General features: G+C 48.6%; 1 protein-coding gene across 1 annotated transcript in view; it reads right to left on the bottom strand.

Moving 5' to 3' along the window:
• Positions 1 to 12520, bottom strand: part of LOC308346611 (NADPH oxidase 5-like) — a gene marked incomplete at its 5' end in the record, with an annotated part of 49080 nt that overhangs the window by 4826 nt on the left and 31734 nt on the right. The window contains 7 exons of the mRNA XM_080809673.1: positions 4539 to 4638; positions 5337 to 5421; positions 5701 to 5825; positions 6141 to 6185; positions 7843 to 8034; positions 9830 to 9972; positions 11866 to 11998. Coding sequence (XP_080665799.1) covers positions 4539 to 4638; positions 5337 to 5421; positions 5701 to 5825; positions 6141 to 6185; positions 7843 to 8034; positions 9830 to 9972; positions 11866 to 11998 — 823 coding nt within the window. The remainder of the gene's footprint in view (positions 1 to 4538; positions 4639 to 5336; positions 5422 to 5700; positions 5826 to 6140; positions 6186 to 7842; positions 8035 to 9829; positions 9973 to 11865; positions 11999 to 12520) is intronic.

Here is a 12520-nt window from a genome sequence, read left to right as displayed (position 1 = left end):
TAGGATAATTAAACAGCCAAACAAGATCCGGTTCCACTGAATTCAACCAGCATAATACCCCACCCCCCGCCAATTCTCTAAAGTTAGAAACACACCTAAAAATATTCCTCCTCATATTAATTATTCTGTCAGTAAAACACAACAACGATTCTAACAGATTCACTTTAAAACACAGTACAAAACCTCAGTATTCCATGAAGATGTCCTATGAAGACTATGATGAACCCAGAGAAACACGCTATCGTACAGATTAAACCTTGGCTTAGCACAAAGTGTAGGCAGCAACACTTGGGGGCAAGGAGGGGAAGATTGTGGGGCTGGAGGAGGACATTCACAAGACTCATTTTTTTTTTTTTAAAGATTTTATTTATTTATTTGACAGACAGAGATCACAAGTAGGCAGAGAAGCAGGCAGAGAGAGAGGAGGAAGCAGTCTCCCTGCTGAGCAGAGAGCCCGATGCAGGGCTCGATCCCAGGACCCTGGGGTCATGACCTGAGCTGAAGGCAGAGGCCTTAACCCGCTGAGCCACCCAGGCGCCCCCACAAAAGTATGAAAGAAGGGACCAAAGAGGAAAATAACTCGTACATGCTAAGCTGTTTAACCTGTACCTTAGACCATTCTCTACACTTATGGATGGCCATCTCATCAGGAAAAATACTGAGCATCTACCTATGCCTCTTTACCTGTTCGTCTCTACTGGCAGATTATGTACATTAAAAATAGATGTTGGAAGGGCACCTGCATGGCTCAGTCAGTTGAGCATCCGACTCTTGGTTTCAGCTCAGGTTGTGATCTCAGGGTTGTGAGATCGAGCCCTGCGTCAGGCTCCATGCTGAGCGGGGAGTCTGAGGTTCTCTCCCTCTCCCCCCTCCCCTGCTCGCATGCTCTCTCTCCCTCTCAATAATTAAATAAATAAATCTTTAAAAGATTATTTGGAGGAAAAGAATATTTATTTTCTCACCTTAAACAACTAGGAAAATGGACAAAATATAGGAAACAATGGTTCTGGACTCATGTGATCAAGCAGCACAGACTTTGAGTCACTGAGAGAGGGAAACAGATGAGGGGAGCCCCAGCTCACTGACTGATGCTGGTCTCCCAGAGTTGAGGAGACACAAGGTAGGTAGAATTTGCCAGTCACAAACCCGAGGAAGGGGAACTGCAAGAAATAAAGCAAGGGGAAGAAGAAGAGAAAGAGGAAGGGGAGGGGAAGGGAGTTCCCTAGCTCTGAAAATCCACATAAAGTTTTGCTAAGTCTTTGGCTGAGTGTTAACCAATACATATAGGAAAGAAAACTACCAGAAAACACTAGGCTGAGCAGTACTGGGAGCTCAAGCAGAGCTGGGAAGAGACTGTGTTTCCATCAGCAAGAGTGGAGAGACCTTGCAACATCCAGGGCAGTGGGTACAGCCCACAGAGGGGTCGCCCATGCTAACGCCTGCTCTGCACTCACCCTGACAAAAGTTAAAAGCAGGTCTCGAAATGCTCCCAATTCCCCTAAGTAACACAACTGTGCACCAGAACAACCTACAGTACTGTGTAAAGAAATAACCACAAAAGCCAGAACACGCAACACGCTGACCAAGAAATGACAGAGATGATGGACACAGACAAACATGTCACAACAAATACCGAAAGTGTGGTTGAGAGAATGCGAAAATCAAAGAAAGCAGACAGGATGAAGAGAGAAGCGGAAGACAAGAAGAGACCCCAGTGGAACTTCCAGAGAAGAAAAATACTACAACACAAATGAAAAAACACAACGGATAGGATTAACAGCTATTCCAGGTCTTTCGGTTTTCCAAATACATTCTAGAATCAGCTTCTCAGTATCTATTTTTATTTATTTTTTAAAAGGATTTGCTTATTTATTTGAGGGAAAGCAGGAGTGGGGGAGGGGCAGAAACAGAGAATCCCCAGCAGACTTCCCACTGAGCAAAGAACCTGATGCAGGGCTTCATCTTAGGACCCTGAGATCAAGACCTGGGCAGAAATCAAGTCAGACACTTAACTAACTGTGCCACTTAGGCCCCCTCCCAGTATGTATTTATAAAAACCTGCTCGGATTTTGATTAGGATAGGAATGATAGATTAGGTGCTACAGAAGAAAAGATCAGTGAACATGAAAACATACAGTAGGAAACTCAAAAATGAGGCACAGATTGGGGGGGCAAAGTCTCAGTGACCTGTGGGATACCAGTCTGTGTAACTGAAGTGACAGGAAGGAGAGACAAAATAAAGATATGTAGAGAAAGAAAGACTGAAATTTACTCAAATTTGATGAACACTGTAAGCTCACATATCCCAGAAATTCAGTGAATTACCAATGCAAGAAACAGAACCATTTCTCAGAAATGTTTTGTAATTTTCAGTATACAGGCTTACTCATATTTTGCTAAATTTATCCTTAAGCATTTCATGTTTTTAAAATTTTAATTTCAAGGTTTTCATTACTAATTATCTACTGTTAGTAAATAGGAATACAATTGATACAATTGATTCTACAGCCTATACTTTGTGGAACTCACTATGAGACCAACTGAAATGAAAAGCTAAAACTGCAAAACTTCTAAAAGAAAACATATGAGAAAATAGTCCTGACCTTAGTGAGGCAAAGATTTTAGACAGGACACGAAAAGATGAAGAATAAAGAAAAAAAAAATCGGATAAACTGGATATTACTGAAATTTCAAAATGTTGTCCTTCAAAAGACAGTTTAAGAAAATGAAAAGGCAAACCACAGACTGGGAGAAGGTATTTATCAAATGTGCACCTGACAGTGGACCTGTTTCCAGAATACGTAAGGAACTCTTAGAACTTAATAAAAAAAAAAAGAAGGCAAACATCTAGATTTAAGGAGTGGACAAAATATTTGAACAGACACTTTACAAATGCACAAACAGCAAAGAGAAACATGAAAATATGGTCAGTATCATCAGTTGTTAGAGAAATGCAAATTAAGAGCACACTGAGATACTGTTACATACCCACTAGAATGGCTAAAATGAAAGACACTGCCAAGATCAAGTGTTAGCAAGGTTGAAAAGCTACCGGAACTCTCGTCCACTGCTGATGGAAACACAGACATTGGAAAACTGGTTTGGCAGCGTCTTATAAAATTAAACTTAACACATACCACACTACCCAGCAAATACGTCCACACAAAGACTTCTGTGCACATATGCAGAGCAGCTTTATTCTGAATGGCCGAAAAGTGGAGATAAGTCTAACATCTATTCACAAGTGAATGGCAAAGCAGATTGTGGTATATCAACAAAACAGCAAAGGAATTAACTATTTTCTAATACCTGCAGCAACATGGGTAAGTCTCAAAGATATTATGTTAAGTGAAAGAAGTTAGAAAACTGTGACTGTCATATGATTCCACTTACTGGAGATTCTAGAAAAGGCAAAACTATAGTGATGGAAAGCAGATCAGACGTTGCAGGGAGCTGCAAAAGGGGACAGGGCGTTGATGCAAAGGCGGATGAGCAAACTTTGGGGGGGTGGTGATAGAAATGTTCCATGTTTTGATTGTGGTGGTGGTTACGCAGTTGTACATATGTGTAGTAATGTCATTGTATTTACTGTAAACTTGTATTGGTGAATGTTATCATATGTAAATTTCCCTTAAAAAAAACTAAAAAAAAAAAAGAAGAAAGTGTGAATAAGAGTCATCTGATGTACATTCCTGGGGAGGGGTGCCTGCGTGGCTCAGTCAGTTCAGCGGCTGCCTTTGGCTCAGGTCATGGTCCCAGGGGCCTGGGATCGAGTTCTGTGCTGGCCTCCTTGCTCAGCAGGGAGTCTGCTTCTCCCTCTCCCTCTGCACCCTTTCTTTCTGCTCCCTCTGCTCTTTCTTTCTCTCTCTCTTTCTCAAATGAATAATAATAACAATAATAATAACAAGATGTATGTTCCTGGGCCCTGCTTTCAGAGATCCTGATTTGGAAGTCTGGGATGAGGCCCAGGAATCTAAATTTTCATCAAGTGGGGCACCTGGGTGGCTCAGTCATTAAACGTCTGCCTTTGGCTCAGGACATGAACCCAGGGTCCTGTGATCGAGCCCTGCGTCGGGCTCCCTGCTCAGCCAGAAGCCTGCTTCTCCCTCTCCCTCTCCCACTCCCCCTGCTTATATTCCCTCCCTCACTGTCTCTCTCTGTCAAATAAATAAATAGAAAACTTTAAAAAAATAAATTTTCAAGTGCTCATTGTGAATTAAAAGAAATGCTGCAAAAGAGGGAAATTAGAAAAAAAGGATATATATTTTTATAAATGTAAATAAGAAAAAAACATCAGGAGATCCTTTAAAATGCCTGGAATAGTTTGCATAGCTGGATGGGATTATGAATAACTTTTTCTCCTCTTTTTTTGGTTTTGTAAATGTTACATTTTAGTGGTGGAAGAAAAACCATTCCTCTCTCCCCCACATTTTTGATAGAAATAGAATAATTTAAACACTGTCTTAACCCCCCACCCCCACCCCGAGCCCGAACCCCCACCCTGCTGCCATCCTCCTCAGGCCCTGTCCCTCTCCTACCCTCTTGGGTCATCTCGGCCTGGTCCATCTCCAGCTTGGTCAGCAGGCTCACAAACCACTCAAAAGACCGCTGGTCTCGGTTGATCCAGATGAAGTCCACCTGGGGAGAGGGGCCCTTCTGTTCAGGGTTGGCCCTGCCTCGTTCAGGGCATGCTCACATCTGTGATCCCCAGCGCCTAGATGACCACCCCCGTGAGGTCAGGGCACACGCTATCATCCCCATTTAATGGAGGGGAAAACGGAGGCTTGCAGGGGTAGGAACCTTGCCAAGGTCACAGAGCAGCATGGAATCAGGACCCAAGTTCCTGACTGGCAGGTCAGGATTTTCTATAATAACCTCTTGTTAATAGCAAGCAGTGTGCTGAAATATTAAGCTTAGGAAGAAGGCAGAAGGACATTACTTATTTCCCCCCTACAAGCTCTTTTAAGTGGCCTATAGGAAATAATGCATTTTCAAAAGGCAAACTTTTTCATTTTTAAAACCACTACCAGGTGATGGCTAGCACACGTCAAGGTTATAACTGGATCCCAGCTGCCTGACTTTTAGGTTCCAAGGTCTTTAGTGGAACTCCACCTTCAGGTCCCAGAATGCCTCTCAGAGGTGATAGGTGGAGGCCTGGACACATGGGAGGCTTGAGGAGAATATGGGGTGTTGAGGGAAGCACAGGGACCAGCCATTCCAAGCAGGAGGGAGAGTCATCTGTCCCTCCCCTGCATCTGCACAGGAGAGCTCGCTCTGGTCAGGGAGGTTTCCAGGGGAGAGGGTCCAGAGGGCTGCCTGGAGGAGGCAGTGCTTACCTTGCGGAGCTTCATGTCCTCATCCTGGATGCTATCCATCCAGGAGTGCTGGCAGCTGGGGCAAATGTGCTTCCTCTTCTGGTGCCTGAGGAGAGGCAATGAGTGATTTTGAATTTGGGGCGGATATGAAACTTCTCAGACCAAAGAACAGTACAGTGATTGGGGGAAAAGGGTGAGGTGGCAGGGCCCACCCTATGAGGAAGGGGAGGATTGAGAGCCACAAGAGAGAGGGAGGAGGGACAGGGGAGAAAAGAGAAAACAGGGTGAGAGGAGAGAAGGGAGGAGCAAGGGGGAAGGAAGAAGTGGGGTGCTTCTTGGGACTCTGCCCCAGGAGGCAGGCAGGGGTGGCAGCCTGTCCACCCACCGGTACATGATGCTCTGCAGGATAGAGGCAAAGGGGGTGATGCCGATGCCCGCCCCGATGAGTACTGCGTGCTCAGAGGCAAAGATCCTGCGGGTGGGGGTTCCGTAGGGGCCGCTGATGTAGCACTGTGAACAGGAGGGCGTTGCAGGAAAGAGAGGGCTGGGTGCCTGGAGAGCTGGAACCCAAGGCTTCAGCACCCCCTGTTATATGCAGGCAGTCACCTGGGCCTAAGCGGCCCCCACTGTAGTGCTCAGAGCACAAGTCTGGGAGAGCCCTGGGATGTGAGAAGGCAGAGCTGGTGAGAATAGAACCCAGCGCCTGCGAAGGGATGGGTTTGATCCCCTTCTCTGGATGCCTGGGGACTTGGAGAACTGGGGTACCTGAGGCTTCTTTTCCTCTGGTTGCAGCAGGGGGCACGTCCACCCACTGGACCCTCTTACCTTGATGTTACAAAGCAGGTGGTTCTCAGAGGACATCTCAGGGACCTGCAGGGAGCAGAGAGCTGTGGGCGGATAAGGCAATTCTCAGAGGCAACCCAGCCCTTGTTGGTCTAAACAACTTTACAAAAAGGGAACTGTTTTTTTCTGCCCTAGGCATTCCAGGGAGCCCTTCTAAGGGAGAATGTCAGTGATGTGCTCGTAAACTGACTCTTGCAAAGAAGAAAACACCACCAACCACCCATTGGTAGTGTCTGGAGATTTCTGGTATAAATGCTGCCATCGTGGCTTCCAATGTAATAACTGTGTCTCATGACTGGCTCTTAAAGCTCCTGAAAATCTAACGATAGGCTCTTGTGGTCCAATACAAGGCAGCCTTGGGAGTGCCTGGAGAACGCTCACTCCCCCACCCGCCCCACAGTCTCCAGCCACTCTTATAACTTTCATGTCTCTGATACACCGCTGGCTTTGAACATTCTCTTCCCTTGACCTAGAACACCCTCTCCTCTTCCCCAGCAGGCAAATTCCTGTGCAGCCTTCAGAGTCTAGTTCACTTGAAGCAGCTGCTGCCCCTTGAAGCTCTATCTAGATGCACCAGCCAGAAAAGCCTGCGCTGGCCTGGCTCACAGCCCCACCCTGCCCTTGGGACCCTGTTCTGGGCCTGCTGATGGGAGCCACTGAGGGCAGGGAGCAGGCCTCCTCTGTTCTGCCTGACTGCTCCAGGCCTGAGCACACAGCAGACTGGATCTGGGAGGTCAGGGGATTTCCTTCCAAAAGATGAAGGAAGCAGACCCCCCCAAATAGGCCTCAGGGGCCTGGGTAGCTCTTTGTCTGGTGCTGGAAGGCAGAGTTAAGAGTGACCTTCATAATCATTCAGAGAAAATCCTCATTTCACCAAGGAGGAACGCAGTCTCAGAGCGTGGGAATGACCTGCCGCAGTTCCCAAAGAGCTCAGGGTAGAGCTGGGTCTCCCGCTGACTGTCCAGGGCTCATACCATGACGGCACATTGCTTCTCTGTGTGGGGTCCCCTGCATGCTGCGTCCCCCACGGTGTCAGACTTGAACTACTGGTGTCAGAGGTGCTCTGGGCAAATGCTACTGTCCTTCAAGACTCCCGATTGCAAGGGGAAAGCCTACATCATGGTTAGCGATCTTCGACGTGCAACACTCACCAGTCCCACTTCTCTCTCTCTCTCTCTCTCTCTTTATTTTTTTTATTTTTTTATTTTTTTTTGATTTTACAAAGCGAGAAAGAGAAAGAGTCTGAGAGAGAGTCCAAGAGAGAAAGAGGAGGAGTGGAGCTCAGCTTCAGGCTCGGAGCACGAGCAGGCAGGAACATAGGGCAAGAATGGAGTCACATGGGTTTTTATTGATTTTACTTCTAGAGTTATCTTCCAATGATGGCACATGCTACTAGTTTGCCATTAAAGCAGCCATCTCAAGCAGCCTTTTAGATACTAGGAAGTTGAAAGTTTTGTTGGGGAGTAAAGAGAGATGCTAGGTTGGAAAGATTCTCAGTGGAGAGTGACTGGCAAAAGTTCTGAAGGGGGTGCGCCAATGCCTGGTTATGGGAACACCATGTCCTGTGCATTCCATGTGTGTGGCTTGCCCCTAAGGACCTCTCTCCCGAGTTCCAAGGACTCACCACCCCTGGGAGAAAAACACCCCAGCTTCCCGCCTCCAGCCTCTGCTTCCGCAGCCTTACTGGGCCCAGATGGGCTGGGGCTCCTCGCTGGGCTGGAGCCCCTTCCTCGGTCCCCGTGCCTACCAGGTCTTGGTCTCCCTGCTGTGGAGTTCCCTTGGGCCTGTAGGAGGTCAGCTCCACGGTGACGTCCCTGCTGAAGGCCACTGCTCCCTGTACCGAGGTTCCCGAATCCATGGGCTGGCTCGGCAAGCTCTGTTTGGTTTCAAAATGGAGACTGCTTTGTTATTTAAATCATGAAATCAATACATGCTAGTTTGTAGAGATTCCCATGTTATAGTACTTGCAAGAATAAAGTGAAAAAGTACCCTGAATAAAGCGGAATAGCTCCTCTAAACACTTTTCTATGTCCTTCCAGACTTTTACTTACACACACACACAGTCACATGCACACACTCTTACATAAACGAAACATACCGCTTTCTAACCTGCCTTTTCCACTTAGTACATCTTGACTAGTTTTCCATGCTAATGCATATGCAGTTACATCATCTTTTTTAAGGGACTTACTATTCCTTGAAAAGGATGACCAGTAATTTATTTAGCTACACCCCTATTGTTGGGCATTTCAAGTATTCCCATTTTCTCATTTTTGTTAACAACCACCATATATAAAATAGCACCTTTCCCATCTCTATCCCTCTCCTCCAGTTTATTTTTCCTCATAGCATTTATTTTCACTTGACACATTATGCATGTATTTTGTTTGTTTATTGTCTGTCTCTCCTGCCAGAAGGTAAGCAGGGACTGTGCCAGTTTTGCTTACTGACAGATCCTCAGCACCTAGAACAGTCCTTAGAAAACCGTAGGTGCTGTGCTCAATAAGTATTTGCTCAATGAATGAATGAAAATGGTGATTAACGCACTTCCCGTGCAACTCTCCAATTAACTAGTCCTAAAAATGGAAATACAGGGCCAGCCGGTCCACATATTTAAGAGGCTGATACGTACGGCCAGACCACGTGCCAGAAAGATTGTGCCAATTTATTCTTCAGTGGTGGTGCCTGAGGTCCAAAGAAACACAGCCTTTAATGAATCTATCCACTGATTCCTGAGGTGCAGGAGTCACCTGGTTTGGAAAGCCAGCTTCCTCTGTCCAGAGAACGTCCTGCTTGTTTCTACCTACCCCTTCATTTCCCAAAGCTTTGCATCTTTCTAGAGGGATGCCTGCCTCTAGTCTGGACTGGCAGGATTCTGCCTCGTTTTCTCACCTGGACTTTAAATTCCACAGGGGCATGGCAGGGCTGAGCCAGGCCCAGGACTTCTTTTCCTTTGACCCTGGGCACGGTTTCCCCGTATTAACACGTCTCCCAGCTGAGTGGTATTGTCTACTAGCTTTGTGTCCAGACACCTTCAGCCTCCTTTGTCTGTTTTTTACTGTGATCTCACTGTTTTCCTCCCAAACCTCCCAGAGCCTGCATTCATTCCAGACACTGGCAACTTGTCGGCTTTGTGAGTTTCATCACGGCTCAGAAGATAACAATGGCGCCACCGCTGCTGCTGACGGGGACGATGGGGGGGTCCATGGGGACCCTGCTGTCTGGTCAGCTCAGTAATTTACCTGCATCCATTCCATCCTCAGTCCTTTAAAAGAACCGTGTGAGCAAGGGAGGCCAAGGATGGGGGCCTCCTCCAGTTCGTTGATGCATACGTTAAAGCTTGGTGAGGCCAAAGGGTGTGCAAGGCGGTACAGTTAGAACGTGCTGGAGCAGAGACATGGAGGCGGGTTTTTCTGATCTCAACTTCCTCTCCCTTTCCATTGTCCCCTGGCTTCTGAAGGAGGCCTGGGGAGGACCTGGGGTCCTGGGGGAGGACATCGGGCTCCTGGATCACATAGTTAGTTCACAGCTGGCTCACCCTGTGTGTGGCTGTTCAGCTGGTGTATACAGCAGCTGCCCAGTGATGGATTCTCACCAGCCAAGAAGATAGCAACATGGTCCCTGTGGGGTTTGTCTCCACGGTGGACCCTTCCTCCCCCAAAGCCACCTACCTGGGGCCCCCTCTTGCTCCTTCTCCTCCTCAGACTTCTTGATAGCTGTCCGGAGCCACAGTCCATGGGGCACGACATCTTGAACGACTCATATAGCCTGTTTGTCCACTGGCCTTCGGACCGGATGTGTAGCCAGATGGTGTCTGAGCGAGGGGGGAGAGGGGGGCTCAGCACTGGCTCCTCCAGCAGGGAGCAGACGTGTCCCACCCCAGGGACTGGAGCTGGGCATTAACTGCTCAAGTCCCAGACAGAATGTCCTTCCTTGGGTCCCAACCAGAGTCACAGCCCCAGGACTTGGAAATCTGATCTCTCTAGCGTGAGATCCATGGAGTCAACGTAAGCCTACAAAGCAAGGGTTCAGTCTCCTCTGCCAAGACAGGGGAGCTCCCTGGAGGTGCGGGCCCTGCCTCCTCTATCAGGCCAGGGTCTCCCCATGGCAAGGACCACTCCCCCCCACATTCAACCAGGGGCCCGTCAATGGCTCTGCACACTGGAGGTGTTCAGGCTGTGGTGGGACCAATGGCTTTTATTGTGCCCAGTGCCTGGGACAAAACAGGGGCTTATTCAGGTGCTCTGCAGAGTGGATGACTGGTAGAAGGCAGTGTGGGGCAGCTTCTCCTCCGCTGAAGGGCACAAGAGAGAATCCACAACATTAGAGTGAGGTGACTTGGGGCCCAGAAGATGGCAGATTCCAAGCTGAGACCCTGAAGAAAGCCCTTGGAGAAGGGGTGCAATCGATGACACCTCCGTATAGTGTACACAGTCATTACAATCACACTAGCATCGGTATAGTGGAATACCACGCAGCCACAGAGGAAAGCTCCTGTTTTAAAAGAAGGGATATGCAAAGACCTTCAAAGACATTCTGTGCATGGAGAAAAAGTGGGCTGCAAAACAGTGTGAACAGTGCGATCCATGTAGGCAAAATTCTCTCTGCACCAATAGAGCCACATAGAAATAGTAATACAGGACTGCCTGGGTGGCTGAGTTGGTTAAGCATCTGCCTTCGACTCAGGTCATGATACCAGGTTCCTGGACGGAGCCCCGCATCGGGCTCCCTGCTCAGCAGAGAACCTGCTTCTCCCATTCCCTCTGCCTGCCGCTCTCCCCCTGCTTGTGCTCTCTCTCTCTCAAATAAATAAAATCTTAAAAAAAAAAAAAAAAGAAACATTAAGACAGATCACCAAAAGACTGACAATGGCTTTCTTTGGATGGAATTATTTGAGGAATTAAAATTTTCTTCTGTACATATTTCTATATGTCTGACTTTACTGAGAGCAGGCATCTTCTTGAGAAACAGAACAGGAAAGAAAACTTGGAAGAAAACAACCTTCCCTCTCCTGCCAGCACCCCCACCTCCGCCTCATGGTCCATGTGAGCCACCACTCAGGGCAGGTGGTGGGCAGTCTCACATGGGGAACACTTGACTTGGGGCTGCACCCTGAACCATGGGCACTAGGTTTCCCTGGGAGGCATCCTGAATAGGACTAAAGCTTTTAATATGGATGGGCCAGAGAAAACCAGGCAACCAGCACCCTTTACTCTTCATGGAGTTGAGCAAGGGTCTCGCTGTCATAGGTCATGCAAGGTGTTCCCTGCCAGAGGTGCCACTTAAGGCAGAAAGGCCTAGGAAGAGTGCAGAGGTCCAGGAGCTGGCTCCGATGACAGCCCAGGACTGGAAGCACGCACACACATGGCTGGGGGCCAGATGTCTGCTGGGTGGAGGGAGGGTGAGCTGAGCAGTTCTGTGGGTGCTGGGGAGCCAGACAGAAATGGGAGTGGTCCAGGGATGGGGAAGAAGGATTTGAGGGATTCTGTTGCCCTGAGGCTCCACAGGGACGGGGGAAGATGACTGGCCCTCATGTGATCTTCACAGCAGCTCATCCAGCCCTGACCTCCCAGTCAGTAAGTGTTTGGGCATCTGCTTCCAGGTTTTGGAGGAAGTTTTTGGAAGGCGAGACTGGGGGCCTCTGGTCTTGTTCACTCCCGTGTTCCTGGTTCCCAGCCTGCGCCTGACGCCCAGCAGAACGCCATACCTTTCTGCTCTGGAGCGCTGCTGATGGTGAAAGGATGCCACTCGTAGCGTGCGATGCTGGGGACGTTCAGGTACAAGTAGTCGCCTGGCCTGTAGTGGAAGAGAGGGGGCCTCTCAATGAGGAGATGGGTGACCTGCGGAGAGAAGAAGGTCAGGGTCATCCGTGTGGGCCCAAAGCTGCCAGGGGCCCCCCTGGGCAAGAGGGCAAAGGCCAGGCCATCCTCCTCCACCACTGCCCAGGCGGGCCCGGATGTGAGACCCTCCCGTGCCTGTGAATGGGGCTCACCCTGCACCCCTCTGCCAGGCTGGGGACAGGCTGTGATCAGAGAATGGGAGAGCTGAGATGTGTCTGAAGTGAGGCTCAAGGCTTGATCCCACTTCTTAGGGTGTAAACACAGCTTTTAGTGGCCCCTTCTCTGTAACCCCCTGACAGCTCTAGCCCTTTGCTAGGAAATTCTGTAGCCACTCATGGGCATCTCCCCTGGGAGAATGACACCCTCCTGGACTACAGCTTTGGCTCACTGAGCACTCACTGGGTGCCAGAGCTGTGTGAAGCAGGGGAAGTGTGATCTCTGGTCCTCATGGCCATTCTCAGACACGGATGTCATTCTTTCTCCACTTTATAGGTGGGAAGCTAAGGCTCAGAATGGCTAAGG

The sequence above is a fragment of the Martes martes genome (genome assembly GCF_963455335.1).
Source record: "Martes martes genome assembly, chromosome: 7".
In the NCBI taxonomy this organism is placed as follows: domain Eukaryota; kingdom Metazoa; phylum Chordata; class Mammalia; order Carnivora; family Mustelidae; genus Martes; species Martes martes.
The sequence above is the reverse complement of the archived record's forward strand: the minus strand, read 5'-3'. Positions and strand labels throughout refer to the sequence as shown.